The 16,688-nt window shown below is 35.0% G+C and overlaps 1 protein-coding gene across 1 annotated transcript in view; it reads left to right on the plus strand.

Annotated features, from left to right (window-relative positions):
* The first annotated feature begins 222 nt into the window (after positions 1 to 222).
* Positions 223 to 16,688, plus strand: part of LOC121385023 (UBX domain-containing protein 4-like) — a 30,225-nt gene continuing 13,759 nt past the window's right edge. Inside the window, exons 1-8 of the mRNA XM_041515559.1 lie at positions 223 to 408; positions 2,689 to 2,794; positions 4,260 to 4,288; positions 7,235 to 7,353; positions 8,909 to 8,957; positions 10,047 to 10,185; positions 11,200 to 11,345; positions 15,873 to 15,912. Of these exons, the coding sequence (XP_041371493.1) occupies positions 327 to 408; positions 2,689 to 2,794; positions 4,260 to 4,288; positions 7,235 to 7,353; positions 8,909 to 8,957; positions 10,047 to 10,185; positions 11,200 to 11,345; positions 15,873 to 15,912 (710 nt within the window). The 5' untranslated portion in view covers positions 223 to 326. The remainder of the gene's footprint in view (positions 409 to 2,688; positions 2,795 to 4,259; positions 4,289 to 7,234; positions 7,354 to 8,908; positions 8,958 to 10,046; positions 10,186 to 11,199; positions 11,346 to 15,872; positions 15,913 to 16,688) is intronic.

Consider the following 16,688-nt stretch of genomic DNA (forward strand, 5'->3'; position numbering starts at 1 on the left):
CACACCCAGTCCTCTCTAGCCCTCCCCATGACATATCAACAAGAGGGGAGGGGGAGCTAGAGATGGTTCGAGCTAAGAGAAAATCGGCGAATATGGGTCGTTTCGCCCTAAAACCCTTTCGCATCCCCCAAATTTACATCCAAAAGAAAAAGGTGAACGTGAAGTCTTCACAAACCTATTTGGACATGCAAAAACGAGATGCATGGTTGGAAGGTGGAAGTCACAAATACAGTACCAATCTGTTATCCGGTTGTAAATAACACGTAATCTTTGAAAAAATAAATATTATTTTCCTTTTGTATTATCTTTTTGACAGATAAAAAGCAATGAAGTGGTTCTTAGGTTCCATCGAAGAAGCTATCAAACTATCTAAGGACAAGGAGTTATTATTTATTGTGTATATTTCAGGTGAGAAATGGACCCAGTTACCAGTGGTTTTCCGTTTGCAAAAGCCATTTTTCGTTTCATGTTTTTGTACTTTCCGTTTCAGAATACAATGTACTTAACAATTTGACTAACACAAGTTGTGACAAATTAAATGATTTTAATTTTTTTTATTAATGATTCTTCTGGTACATATAATTCATTAATTGTAATAACAACCAACTAACTACATACAAAGTGATACAGTAACTGCATGGATATTTGATAATTTGTTGTTAAATCAAGGTATCCTAAACTATCGAATTTGTCTCCCATCAAATTCCGTTCCTTATCACTTCTGCATTGTTTCTCGTCACACTGCACAAGTATGAACTTTAATATCATTGCACATGTATTAAGTAACCAATTAGCCTCGATAGATCAAAATAGAAAATTAGGGTGGTAAAAGTTAAGAAATTTTGTTTCTCCCTTGTAAGTTGTACAGTAGCAGTAATTCTATCAGTGCATACAGAAACCATATCCAAAGGTTATAATATATTAAAGGGACATTCCTGAGTTTGCAGTTTTTAAGATGGTATCGACTTTCTGAAGACTGTAAATTGTAATTTCATATCAAATATATTTTTCTGCTGTATATTAAACATGTTTCTGGTATTTCTAATATTTGTACTAGGTTAAATTTCATTTTATTTCCTTAAAACGATTTTTTCGTACGTACGAAATTATTTGAAGACAAAATTCAGTTTGGGCTTCTTACAAATATTAAGACGACCAGAAACACATTGAATATACAGACACTGATATTAAAAACAAGACAATATAGTTAATATGTAAGTTTAATGGTAGAAACATTTTATTAGTCGGAAACATCTTACAATGGAGCAAACTCGGGAATGTCCCTTTAAAACCTTTATAATGAAGAGACTAGACTAGACAGATTGGTAATGACTGTTGTTTGCATTAGTTTTGTCTATATTTAGTTAAAATTCACATGGTTGACACTCTTAAAAGTGTGTGTGTGTGGGGTGATGTATGGAAGGCCATTTTTGTCATATCAACAATTGTTATTGAGAAACAACATTAGTAAATTTTTTACTGTTTCTAGAAGAAACATTTTTCTTCTGTTTTTTTCTGCCACCTATAAAAGTTGTTTGCACAAGAAGACAATTTTCTATATTCATGAAAATTTATTGACTACTTGAAAAGCCATTAAGAGTGGCATCTAAAAATATATTCTAAAACAAACTCTAAAGAACAAAAAAGCAACCTTGGGAACTTTCTATCTCGAACTCAGTGGTACTGGTTGACAACCAATGATCACCAAAAACGTGTAGATCATATGTTCATCATTCATTTACAGTTGATTCGTTGACAATCTGTTGTGCTGTTGTTTTCACAAATTAGAAATATTCACTTCATGGTGGGAATTTTACATTTGTTGACAACAGTTATAAGTAATTACAAATTTGTTATTATTAATTTACTTTGTATTGGACAAGGTAAACAATGATGTCGTTAAATTTATCCGGTTGTTGGATTGAACATGCGCAGTAGCATTTTCCTGTTAATGGGATGGAATTTGATAGGTCCAGGATACATTTTAGTGGCGAAAAATCACATCAGTAGCAAAGGTCACAATTGTGTCAACTATATAAAGCATAATTGTCCAACAACCAAGTACACTGTCCTCTTCAAAGATCCTCAGGGTTGACAAACCGTAAACATTCAGTTTTATCACTGCTTTGACAGTCAGTGAAGTGTCCACATGCCACAGCAGAAACAAGGTAACATTGATACGTTCAGCCAGTTGCTTTTCGTTAAACATTTGCAAACTATTTTGACTTGTTCCGGAAGTCGTCATTCTGTTTATGAGTATGTGTATCATAAAAATCCGTCTCCCTGAATTTACTCCTGGCAGAAAACTGTCCCATCTGCTCAGGTGTAACAGACTAAGTAGTAAACCCGGTAAATTTACAAGTGTGCCATTACAGTACTGTACATGGACTAATCGTCAGTTTTATAGTGTGTGACAATAGTAAAACTTTGCTGAAAATGGGAATTCTGTTTCACAATGGGAATTTCATCTGTTGTTTGCAAGTTGCAAAATTCATATGCACACTTCATTTTCATAAAATATATATATACACTGCAAATACCAATGTTTGTTTATGAAAATTTTACATGCCACTAACATGTGCTAAGGTCTGTTTGCAAAAATATCACATCACCGTATTAATCTTAATTTACAGAATAATGCTTCAGTGTAATAGCTACTGTTTTGTTTTTGTGTTTTTTTCACACCAGGGAAGGATGATTTATCGAAACAGATGTTGTCGACATGGGGCAATGAAGAAGTTTGTACACTGTGTGAATCGGAGCAGTGCATTGCGATCAACATTGAAGCCGAGAGGCAAGTTCCACTTCAAAAACTATGACCAACACTAAGAAGGGCAGGATTTAGCTCAGTCATTTGAGTGCTCGCCTGAGGTGCTTGTGTCACAGGATCGAACCACCTCGGTGGATCCATTTAACTCATTGTGTTTTTTCTCATTCCAACCAGTGCACCACAATTGGTCAACGGCTGTGGTATATGCTTTCCTGTTTGTGGAATGGTGCATATGAAAGATCCCTTGCTGCTAATGGAAAAATGTAGCAGGTTTCCTCTGATGACTACGTGTCAAAATTACGATATGTTTGACATCCAATAGCCAATAATTAATAAATCAATGTGCTCTAGTGGTGTCATTAAACATAACAAAGTTTTAACTTTTAACACTAAGTAAGAAATAATAAATTGTTTTGTATGACCGAGAACTGGCTGCCTGCTTATAAATTTTTTAAAGTCTACACTCAAGTGTCTTAATAACCACGTCTATAGATTTTAAAGTTTGTTTTGTTTAACAACACCACTAGAGCACATTGATTTATTAATATTCAGATATTAGACTTTGTGTCAGTATCTATCTGTGATATTTGTATTTTTGCACAGTTCTTTACACTGTTTTTGTTTGAGTCTTGAATTGTTTGAGTCTTGAATTTTTATATTGATGTTGATCATCATTTTGTTTGCATTACCATAGGTTGACACCCAATAGCCAATGTATTTTTCGTCCTGGGGTGTCGTTAAACATTCATTCATTCATTGTTATTGTGATCAGGGACATAATAAGGTATGATACCGGCCTCGGTGGCGTCGTGGCAGGCCATCGGTCTACAGGCTGGTAGGTACTGGGTTCGGATCCCAGTCGAGGCATGGGGTTTTTAATCCAGATACCGACTCCAAACCCTGAGTGAGTGCTCCGCAAGGCTCAATGGGTAGGTGTAAACCACTTGCACCGACCAGTGATCCATAACTGGTTCAACAAAGGCCATGGTTTGTGCTATCCTGCCTATGGGAAGCGCAAATAAAAGATCCCTTGCTGCCAATCGGAAGAGTAGCCCATGTAGTGGCGACAGCGGGTTTCCTCTCAAAATCTGTGTGGTCCTTAACCATATGTCTGACGCCATATAACCGTAAATAAAATGTGTTGAGTGCGTCGTTAAATAAAACATTTCTTTCTTTAATAAGGTATGAGATAACTTCTCTTAATATCTAGATGTGTGTTGACTTTGTTATAACAAAATCATTTCGCTTAACATCTGTGTTAGAAGTTGTTTTTATAGTCAGGGACTTCAGAAAGTGCTTCAGGATGACTGCTTAACATTTCAGTTAGAGTGTTATTAATATGATCGAGCACTTCAAAAGGTACGAGATTAGTTCTGCTAACTGTGTGATGTTGTTACGATGGTGAAGAATATTAGAATAATGTATTGATCAGCCTTTGCATAATTCATTTTCTATAAATTATAATGTTCGATAACTTTTTTCTTTACAGTGACGCCTGTGGATTCTTTTCCCAGATTTGTATCTTTTTATCAAGCATTTGAATTCAGCACAGTGTTTACTATTAAGGTTTCGGTCAGTAAATAGTAAAGTATTGCAATTGATGAATTTTTTTATAAATGGATATTTACGAAATACATTTTATATATTGGACCAAAAAAATGTTGATGAGATGATGTTGTTGACGGGATTATTAGCCCCCTACCGGTTTCAACCAGAGGGGACTACAGCTTTTGTTTCCGTCCTGTCTGTCCGTCCCACATATACATTTTGTGGATGTTTTTGTCCAAAATGCTTCAAGATATTGAGATGAAATTTTGTATATAGCTTTATCATGTACTGTTGCACATCAGGCTTGATTCTCATGGTGATTTACCCTTTTTTTTTTGCCGAGTTTTGACCCTTGAAATTAGGAGCTATTAAAAACAAAACAATTCCAGACTTTATTTTTGCAATGCATATTGATATGAAATTTTGCATATAGCTTTATCATATACTGTTACAGATCAAATTTGACTTTCATGGTGATTTACCCATCAATCACAGAGTTATGGCCTTGAACCTAGGAGATGTGACAATTTGTTTTTGCAGTGCCTAAAGATATTGAGATGAAAGTTTGTATATTTTGAGTGCAGTATGTATAACTAACGAGCTATGAGGAATTATGAATTATCTGTCCCGAGTGAATGAATGCTCTAAACCCGAGCCTTTGGCAAGAGTTTTACAACATTCTTTCACAAGGGACAGATTATTCGTAACTCCTTGTAGCGAGTTGGTTATTCCTTTTATTACCCATTATCACTTTTAACTTTTTTTAAATATTCATCTGCTGTCTACAACAAAGCCATTAGCCATTACGTCATATAATCTTACACACATTGCATGAAGTAATAATAGAATCTATCACCGTTGTGAGGTATAGGTATGGCAATTCTAACCCGAGGGACAAAATGTTTTTTGTGAGGGCCAAGGTTTACATTCATTTTGTAAGCTACGTACGGTTTGTTTATTGTTGAGCGATTCGTAAACATTTCACCTACAAACAATGAAAACCCATTTAATCATACGCTGAAAAATATAGTCCAACTTATGCAACGACATAAAAATGCAACAACTTAACAATAAATATAAAATTTGAAAATATTAATTTTTAAAACGGGTACAATGTGAAATGGCCAACAGAATTTTGAAAACCATGAGTTATGACGTCAATCGTCGTAAAACATGAGTTATGATGTCACCTGTTTTTAGAAATCATCTAGCCCTCGGGTCAGACCGATTTTATCTAGCCCTAGGGTCAGAAGGATATAAACTAGCATTCTGAGAGTACTGCTAAAGCAATACATGTCCCCTACCGGCAGACCTGTCAACCTTTAGTCAAGAGAAAGCAGGAGGTGTGTGTTGAAAAAGTAGGAGATTTTGTCAAAAAGCAGGAGATTTTTTAAATTCACACAATTTAACCCAAAATCACAAGATTTAAAAAAAACATTATTACAATAAGTTATATGAATACTATATAATGTCATATATACTTCTTAACCTTAGATCTTGGCATTTTTTTTTTATTATAAAGTTTAAATATTATTATGATTTAATACATATTTAAAAAAATAATAATATTTTATCCAAAAATTTTTAAGAACATGAACAAGAAAAAAAAAATTTAATTAGTACATTTACGGTATTACACTTACAGCCTTACAGGTTGCGTTACATTATCATTTGTGGTTAGTGTACCTAAGTACCAAAGACAAATTTATATAAATCTTATAAATTAATATTCAGTTTTTGCTATAATGAGGAACGGTGGCGTGGTACTTATTTAAAATCATTATAATGATGCAATAAACACTGTATTTTCATTAATCATAAGTAAAACCTCATTATGGACATCGTGTGAAATATACCGGAATTATACCCATTTCCGTGAGTAACTTTATGTCGATGTCAAACACAACATGTTTTAATTGTACAAAAAATTTTTCTTGAAGAGTACCCTTATAACCAACATTTTACTGCACAAACATACAAAATTAACTGACACAAGTATGTTTATACAGCTAATTAGTCTTTTTGTTGTCTTCCAGTGGGAAGATATTTTACAATTCAAACACGCTTCGTAGCCATTACGATGATAACAAACATTATAATAACACGTCATTTTATAAACTCCATGTGCTTTTTTAACAATATAAATAGGCTATCCCACAATTCTCACTTCGGCAAAGGTTAAACAGTCGGGACAATTCGGCCTGTTACATTCTCAGAAACCGAAAGTAGTCAACATTTTCCGAATGAGAAAAAAAAGGTGAGAGTTACTTCCCTTATGTTTTGACAAAAGAAGATCGATTTTTTTTTATGCTTACAAAAATGTCATTTAACAGTAGAAAGGAGATTTGATCAAATACCGGGAGACTCCCGCGGAATCCGGGAGGGTTGACAGGTGTGGTCAGTATTAAAGAGATAGTTCTCTGCTGGGACCGGTAAGGGACATGTATTACTTCAGCAGTACTCCAGTCCTCGAAATTCGCGGCGGCAATCGGCAATGCCGATGCAAAAGCTATTGCAAAATTGATTTGCGACAGCATTTCATTGCCGTCGCAAATCTGATAGTGGTGAAAAGTCTGTCTAGCATTTTTCACTGAATTCTGTCCAATTACAGATCCCAGAAAAAATCATTTATAATCTAGTGTGGCCCAATGTTTCCTCAATTAATATAAATCGGTTTATTCCGGTATAGAAGCGCACTAAAGTAAAGATGAGATGTCATCTTTTAGCATATTATTACTGCAGTTACTACAGTGGATCACAGATGAATAATTTTGACAAAAGTAATCTTTTTCTTTAAAATTGCCGCTGTAGTGCTGTTGCAAAACTGATTTGCGACGGCACTTAACTGCTGTAGCAAATTTGACCGAATTTCAAAGAATGTCTGTTTTGTGATTGTCTTCCTTACCACTTACTCAGACCCAGTGGTGATTGTGCCGTCCACATTTTTCATCAGCACGAACGGAATTCCAATCGAAGTAACGGGCGGGTATGTGGACAGTAAAGAATTCATCAAGATTCTCAAAACCGTTCTTCAGGTAGGTATTTTATACAAGACAAATATATATATATATATATATATATATACATGCATACATGCACGCACGCATGCACGCACACACACACATATATTATATATGTAATATCTTGGTTTGAAAAAGCTAGTTTTGTTTGATGACACCACATAGTGCCGATTGTCAGCGTCTACAAACATAGCTAATAAACCTTGCCTATAGCAGCTGACAGTCGTTAAAAAAATGTGCATGGGCAGTGAGCCTCACACAACTACACATTAATCTTCACCTTTAATACTCCAGCCAGTGCACCACAACTGTCTTAGAGCAGAGCCAAAATCTCGTGCCGCAATACCGCTTATAAAGTGAATGTCTGAAGTACTTTATCGGGATATAAATGTACTTCACGTGACCAAATATGAAGCTCCCATTGGACTAGAAATTCAGCTGTGCTCTAATGACTGCATGGAAGCCACTGACATGTTTAATTTTTTTTTACTGTTTCAACTAAATGAGCTATAAAAACTGTTTTTTGTAAACAGTGGAAATAAATATACCCATCTATTTTACGCATGCCGTTTGTTGAGTATAAAGTGCACTGTTTTTCACGCTCGTCAGATTGAAATTACGTGCACTGTACGATCGCAATCACACCCGCACACCTTAAAAAGCAAGGTCCGTCTTCACAGGCTTTCCACCAGAAATAACTTTGAGGAAACCCGCTACATTTTTTCATTAGTAGCAAGGGATCTTTTGTCTTGTCCCTGTAGACACATCGAGATGCAGTCTTGTTTGTTAATTGACAACTAATTAACCTATCAAGACATATTAATCCTACTTTACCTGTCCTCAGTTTCTCCAAGTCACGACTGACTAGTTGCAGTCATTAATCGCGGGTGGGACGTAGCCCAGTGGTAAAGCACTTGCTTAATGCACAGTCAGTTTGGGATCGATCCTCGTCGGTGTGCCCATTAGGCTATTTGTCGTTCCAGCCAGTGCACCACAACTGGTATATCAAAGGCCATGGTATGTGCTATCCTGACTGTCGGATGGTGCATATAAAAGAGCCCTTGCTACTAATAGAAAAAAATAGCCGGTTTCTCTCTAAGACTATGTCAAAGTTATCAAATGTTTGACATCCAATAGCCGATGATTAATAAATCAATGTGCTCTAGTGGTGTTGTTAAACAAAACAATTGTTAACAATTGTCGTCTGCTAGTGTTTTCAGTGAGATTATTTTAGACCTATTTCAATGTTTTATAGGGGCGGGACTTAGCACAGTGGTAAAGCGTTCACTCGATGTGCGGTCGGTCTGGGATCGATCCTCATCGGTGGGCCCATTGGGCTATTTCTCGTTCCAGCCAGTGCACCACAATTGGCATATCAAAGGCTGTGGTATGTACTACCCTGTCTGTGGGATGGTGCATATAAAAGATTTCCTTCAGTCTCACATGTGAACTGTTAAAATAATTACAATGCGGCAATTCATATCTACCTTTTTGAATATTTTATTTATTTTCCTGCATACTATTCTCAGAATGCTTGTTATTATTATTTTGGTATGTTTCTTATTTTCAGACACACAAGTCCAAGGCACCATCCACATTCCCGATTTCTTCAGCTACTGGTAAATGTTGTTACTGAAATGGTGTTTTCCCTATAAATTTGGAAAGGCATGATAGACAACACTTTTAGGGCATTTTCTTAATTTTTAGGGAACTATTTTTTTCTTTAAAGACAAAAAAAAATGCAACAATTGAAATAAAAATAAATGTAATTAATGTGCTTGTTTTAACAAATGAATGGCAAAATATATAACAGGCATATTTAATTAATTAATAATACAATTTCTGAGTGTTTTATAAAGAAAACTTTAGAATTAATTATTGAGAAAGGCTTGTTTAATCTCAGGGCAGCATGACACTACGGCAAGATAGCGCTATTCTTACATGGGATATTACGTGCTTGTGCTTAACATGACATTTTCTGTTATTAAAACCATCATTATCTTGTTAATTGTAGAGTTAAATTATATTTAAGACATGAAACAAACAGAAAATTCGATAATGTAGTTTATTTATGATAAAATGGACAAAAAATAAAAAAGTTACTTTTTCAGCCATCTTTGTCTGTTTGTGTAAAATAATAGTTTATTTGCTAAATGAATGAGAGAAAAAGACTAAATTTTATGCGGTCATGTGGGATAGAAAAGGTACACTATCTCACATGGCCACATATGATGGAGTCTTACACTTTCTTGTAGGGGCCTGTAGTGTTTTAATTGTTTTTGTCTATTTGTAGTGTTTTCAGTTTTTGTTTTCTATTTGTAGTGTTTTAATTGTTTTTGTCCATTTGTAGTGTTTTAATTGTTTTGGTAGTGTTTTAATTTTTTTTGTAGTGTTTTAATTGTTTTTGTCAATTTATAGTGTTTTAATTGTTTTTGTTTATTTGTAGCATTTTAATTGTTTCTCTTTGTAGTGTTTTAATTGTTTTTGTTTATTTGTAGCATTTTAATTGTTTCTCTTTGTAGTGTTTTAATTGTTTTTGTCCATTTGTAGTGTTTTAATTGTTTTTGTAGTGTTTTAATTTGTTTTTGTAGTGTTTTAAATTAAATTGTTTTTGTCCATTTGTAGTGTTTTAATTATTTTTGTCTATTTATAGTATTTTAATTGTTTTTGTAGTGTTTTAAATTAAATTGTTTTTTGTCTATTAATAGACACATCTGCACCACCATCGTCTGGTGCTGACTTTCCGCCACAAGAAAGTGATTCCCCCACCAATTCTACCACAGACAGCAAGGCCAATGACAGCGGTGGAGACATGCATCAACAAGATTTTGAGGCCAGAGTAGCCATGTATGTTTCAGTGATGAATCCATGGGGTGGGTGGGGGTTTAGGGGGTTTAACACCCCCCTTTTTTAGCTGCAGAGTAAAAACAAAAAAGTCTACCATCACTCGGCACCTACACATTGCCCTTCCTTGGTGGATGCACACACTGTTACTTTTCACACAAAAACAAAAACCTAAAGCGGCCATTATCATGATTACAATGTAGTCTTGATCACTGTTGTTTTAATATATTTTCTGGTCAGTGCCGTGTGCAAAACGGTGTGAAATATGAATGAGTTCATGTACGGTACTGTATCTGGTATACTGAAGTAGTCAGAAGGTTAAACTTATCCCTCCCTCTTAAAATCATAGATCCCCCCGGTTCTAACTGTTTATAACCCAATCACCACTTGAACTGGTTTCAGTACATAATTCAGAAAACTGGATTTTAGAATTAAAGGTAAAGTTTGTTTTGTTTAACAACATCACTAGAGCACATTGATTAATTAGTCATCGGCTATTGGATATCAAACATTTGTTAATTCTGACACATAATCATCAGAAGAAACCCACTACATTTTTCCTTATGCAGCAAGTGATTTTTTATATGCACTTTCCCACAGACAGGATAGCACATACCCTGGCCTTTGACCAATTGTTGTGTACTGGTTGGAATTAGAAAAAAAACCGATCAGTTGAATGAATCCACTGCAGTGGTTTGATCCTTCGATGCAATATGAATATCCTGCCCCACTACCCCACCCCAAATCTAAGGGTTTTTAAGCTCTATTTCCTTGTTTAGGTGAAATATCTGATTATTACTATTAGTAAAATTGTATTTACTTAAAGTAGGGCTAGTGAATTTTTAATCGTGGCTAGTAAATTAAAAAAATCACTGATCCCATAGCTACTGGGTTTTTTTTTAATAAAACTTGTAGAAGCCCTGTTTTAGTAACATTGATCATTTGTTGGAATGTGGCCTAATGAAGAATATTTTTTTTATTTTTATTTTATTTTTATTTTTTTATTATTGTTTGCAGTGCTCAAGAAAAGATTGAACAAAAGAGAGAAGAACGGTCGCTAAAAGAAAAGGAGGTTTGCAGGGTTTTTATTAGCTATGTGGGGCGGGATGCATTTATTGATAGGCCGACCCCTTATTTTGCCCCTCAGTATCTGGTACTAAAAGGTTGGTGTGATGTATAAGCCGATTCAACTTTTATGTAGTTGAAATGGATAAATATAATGTCAGTCAGTTGTTTAAAATGAGTTTAAAATGTTCATATTCCCCTCTCCCCCACCATTCATCATTGACGCCCAATAGCCAATGTGTTTTGTTTGTTTTGCTGTTGTTTTTCTTGTGTGGGGTGTCATAAAATAATATTCAGTCAGTCAGTCAGTCATATTAGACTTTTAAACACAAATTTCTTCCTTATTTATTTATTGGGTCAGGAGTGAAGGCCGACATAGGCTAGAGACAGGTATAATCTTTATTATCTTAAATAGTAAAGAAACATACTTAATCAGGTGAACAAATGAAGAAAATGAACAGGAGAGGAGAATGAAAGGAAAGAGAGAGAGAGTGAAGGCCGACATAGCTAGAGACAGGTATAACCTTTATTATCTTAAATAGAGTAACATACTTAATCATGAACAAATGAAGAAGGACAAAGAGGAGGAACGAAAGGCGCGAGAGAGAGTGAAGGCCGACATAGCTAGAGACAGGTATAACCTTTATTATCTTAAATAGAGTAACATACTTAATCATGAACAAATGAAGAAAGACAGAGAGGAAGAATGAAAGGAAAGAGAGAGAGTGAAGGCCGACATAGCTAGAGACAGGTATAACCTTTATTATCTTAAATAGAGTAACATACTTAATCATGAACAAATGAAGAAAGACAGAGAGGAAGAATGAAAGGAAAGAGAGAGAGAGTGAAGGCCGACATAGCTAGAGACAGGTATAACCTTTATTATCTTAAATAGAGTAACATACTTAATCATGAACAAATGAAGAAAGACAGAGAGGAAGAATGAAAGGAAAGAGAGAGAGAGTGAAGGCCGACATAGCTAGAGACAGGTATAACCTTTATTATCTTAAATAGAGTAACATACTTAATCATGAACAAATGAAGAAAGACAGAGAGGAAGAATGAAAGGAAAGAGAGAGAGAGTGAAGGCCGACATAGCTAGAGACAGGTATAATCTTTATTATCTTAAATAGAGTAACATACTTAATCATGAACAAATGAAGAAAGACAGAGAGGAAGAATGAAAAAGGAAAGAGAGAGAGAGTGAAGGGACATAGCTAGAGACAGGTATAACTTTATTATCTTAAATAGAGTAACATACTTAATCATGAACAAATGAAGAAAGACAGAGAGGAAGAATGAAAGGAAAGAGAGAGAGAGTAGAGACAGGAAGAGCCGAACATAGCTAGAGAGAGGTATAATCTTTATTATCTTAAATAGAGTAACATACTTAATCATGAACAAATGAAGAAAGACAGAGAGGAAGAATGAAAGGAAAAGAGAGAGAGTGAAGGCCGACATAGCTAGAGACAGGTATAATCTTTATTATCTTAAATAGAGTAACATACTTAATCATGAACAAATGAAGAAAGACAGAGAGGAAGAATGAAAGGAAAGAGAGAGAGAGTGAAGGCCGACATAGCTAGAGACAGGTATAACCTTTATTATCTTAAATAGAGTAACATACTTAATCATGAACAAATGAAGAAAGACAGAGAGGAAGAATGAAAGGAAAGAGAGAGAGAGTGAAGGCCGACATAGCTAGAGACAGGTATAACCTTTATTATCTTAAATAGAAAAAATACTTAATCATGAACAAGGGGGAAGAAAGACAGAGAGGAAGAATGAAAGGAAAGGGAGAGAGAGTGAAGGCCGACATAGCTAGAGAAGGAATAATCATGAACTTAAATAGAAAAGAAAGAAAAAGAGAAGACAGAGAGGGGAAAAGGAAAGAGAAGAGAGAGAGAGTAGAGAAGGTATAATCTTTATTATCTTAAATAGAGACGATGAACAATAGAAAGACAGAGAAGAAGGAAGGAGAGAGAGAGAGTGAAGGTATAGAGACAGGAATAAAATTATCTTAAATAGAAGAAGGAAGAAGGAAAAATGAAGAAAGACAGAGAGGAAGAAGAGAAAGGAAAGAGAGAGAGAGTGAAGGCCGAATGGTCGGAGAGACAGGTATAATCTTTATTATCTTAAATAGGAGGGAGGAAAAAAGAAATGAACAAATGGGAAAGACTTTTTGGAAGCAGCAGAGAGGAGTGAAGGCCGACATAGCTAGAGAAGGTAACTTTATTAGAAATAGAGTAACATACTTAAGATGAACAAAGGAAGAAAGAAGGAGGGAAGGAAAGGAAAGAGAGAGAGTGAAGGAGACAGGTATAATCTTTATTATCTTAAATAGAGATCATGGAAGAAAGCAAGAAAGAATGAAAAGAGAGAGGAAAGAAAGGGAGAAGTAACATACTTAATCAGAAAAATGAAAGACAAGGGAGGAAGAAAAAAGAGGAGGGAAGGCCGACATAAGAAGGGAGATACTTAAGGATGATCAGAGAGAGAGGAGAATGAAAGGAAAGAGAGAGAGAGTGAAGGGCTAGAGAAGGGTATAATCTTTATTATCTTAAATAGAGTAACATACTTAATCATGAACAAATGAAGAAAGACAGAGAGGAAGAATGAAAGGAAAGAGAGAGAGTGAAGGCCGACATAGCTAGAGACAGGTATAATCTTTATTATCTTAAATAGAGTAACATACTTAATCATGAACAAATGAAGAAAGATAGAGAGGAAGAATGAAAGGAAAGAGAGAGAGAGTGAAGGCCAACATAGCTAGAGACGGGTATATCCTTTATTATCTTAAATAGAGTAACATACTTAATCATGAACAAATGAAGAAAGACAGAGAGGAAGAATGAAAGGAAAGAGAGAGAGTGAAGGCCGACATAGCTAGAGACAGGTAGGGGGGGGAGGTATCTTAAATAGAGTAACATACTTAATCATGAACAAATGAAGAAAGACAGAGAGGAGGGAATGAAAGAAAAGAGAGAGAGGAGAGAGAGTGAAGGCCAACATAGCTAGAGACAGGTATAATCTTTATTATCTTAAATAGAGTAACATACTTAATCATGAACAAATGAAGAAAGACAGAGAGGAGGAATGAAAGGAAAGAGAGAGAGAGTGAAGGCCAACATAGCTAGAGACAGGTATAATCTTTATTATCTTAAATAGAGTAACATACTTAATCATGAACAAATGAAGAAAGACAGAGAGGAGGAATGAAAGGAAAGAGAGAGAGAGTGAAGGCCAACATAGCTAGAGACAGGTATAATCTTTATTATCTTAAATAGAGTAACATACTTAATCATGAACAAATGAAGAAAGACAGAGAGGAAGAATGAAAGGAAAGGGAGAGAGAGAGTGAAGGCCAACATAGCTAGAGACAGGTATAATCTTTATTATCTTAAATAGAGAAACATACTTAATCATGAACAAATGAAGAAAGACAGAGAGGAGGAATGAAAGGAAAGAGAGAGAGAGTGAAGGCCGACATAGCTAGAGACAGGTATAACCTTTATTATCTTAAATAGAGTAACATACTTAATCATGAACAAATGAAGAAAGACAGAGAGGAAGAATGAAAGGAAAGAGAGAGAGAGTGAAGGCCAACATAGCTAGAGACAGGTATAATCTTTATTATTTTAAATAGAGTAACATACTTAATCATGAACAAATGAAGAAAGACAGAGAGGAAGAATGAAAGGAAAGAGAGAGAGAGTGAAGGCCGACATAGCTAGAGACAGGTATAACCTTTATTATCTTAAATAGAGTAACATACTTAATCATGAACAAATGAAGAAAGACAGAGAGGAAGAATGAAAGGAAAGAGAGAGAGTGAAGGCCAACATAGCTAGAGACAGGTATAATCTTTATTATCTTAAATAGAGTAACATACTTAATCATGAACAAATGAAGAAAGACAGAGAGGAAGAATGAAAGGAAAGAGAGAGAGAGTGAAGGCCGACATAGCTAGAGACAGGTATAACCTTTATCTTAAATAGAGTAACATACTTAATCATGAACAAATGAAGAAAGACAGAGAGGAAGAATGAAAGGAAAGAGAGAGAGAGTGAAGGCCGACATAGCTAGAGACAGGTATAAAGGAGAGAGGAATTATCTTAAATAGAGTAACAGGAACTTAATCATGAACAAATGAAGAAAGATAGAGAGGAAGAATGAAAGGAAAAAAGAGAGAGAGTGAAGGCCGACATAGCTAGAGACAGGTATAATCTTTATTATCTTAAATAGAGGGGATGAACAAATGAAGAAAGACAGAGAGGAAAGAAAGGAAAGAGAGAGAGTGAAGAAAGAGAGAGGTAAGATCTTAAATAGAGGAAGAATGAAAGGAAAGAGAGAGGAGAGAGGAGAGAGAAGGCCGACATAGCTAGAGACAGGTATAATCTTTATTATCTTAAATAGAGTAACATACTTAATCATGAACAAATGAAGAAAGACAGAGAGGAAGAATGAAAGGAAAAGAGAGAGAGTGAAGGCCGACATAGCTAGAGACAGGTAAATCTTAAAATAGAATCATGAACAAAAGAAAGAAGACAGAGGGAAGAATTAAATAGAGTAACATACTTAAGAGGGGTGAACAAATGAAGAAAGACAGAGAGGAAGAATGAAAGGAAAGAGAGAGAGAGTGAAGGAAAACATAGCTAGAGACAGGTATAATCTTTATTATCTTAAATAGAGTAACATACTTAATCATGAACAAATGAAGAAAGACAGAGAGAGGAAAGGAGAGAGGGAATGAAGGAGAAATGAAGCTAGAGACAAAAGAGAGGAAATAGAGTAACAGAATCATGAACAAATGAAGAAAGAAGAGAGGAAGAATGAAAGGAAAGAGAGAGAGAGTGAAGACATAGCTACAGGTATAATCTTTATTATCTTAAATAGAGTAACATACTTAATCATGAACAAATGAAGAAAGACAGAGAGGAGGAATGAAAGGAAAGAGAGAGAGAGTGAAGGCCAACATAGCTAGAGACAGGTATAATCTTTATTATCTTAAATAGAGTAACATACTTAATCATGAACAAATGAAGAAAGACAGAGAGGAAGAATGAAAGGAAAGAGAGAGAGAGTGAAGGCCGACATAGCTAGAGACAGGTATAATCTTTATTATCTTAAATAGAGAAACATACTTAATCATGAACAAATGAAGAAAGACAGAGAGGAAGAATGAAAGGAAAGAGAGAGAGAGTGAAGGCCGACATAGCTAGAGACAGGTATAATCTTTATTATCTTAAATAGAGTAACATACTTAATCATGAACAAATGAAGAAAGACAGAGAGGAGGAATGAAAGGAAAGAGAGAGAGAGTGAAGGCCAACATAGCTAGAGACAGGTATAATCTTTATTATCTTAAATAGAGTAACATACTTAAAAATGAACAAATGAAGAACGACAGAGAGGAGGAATGAAAGGAAAAGAGAGAGAGA

This window comes from Gigantopelta aegis, chromosome 11, assembly GCF_016097555.1.
Source record: "Gigantopelta aegis isolate Gae_Host chromosome 11, Gae_host_genome, whole genome shotgun sequence".
Lineage (NCBI taxonomy): Eukaryota > Metazoa > Mollusca > Gastropoda > Neomphalida > Peltospiridae > Gigantopelta > Gigantopelta aegis.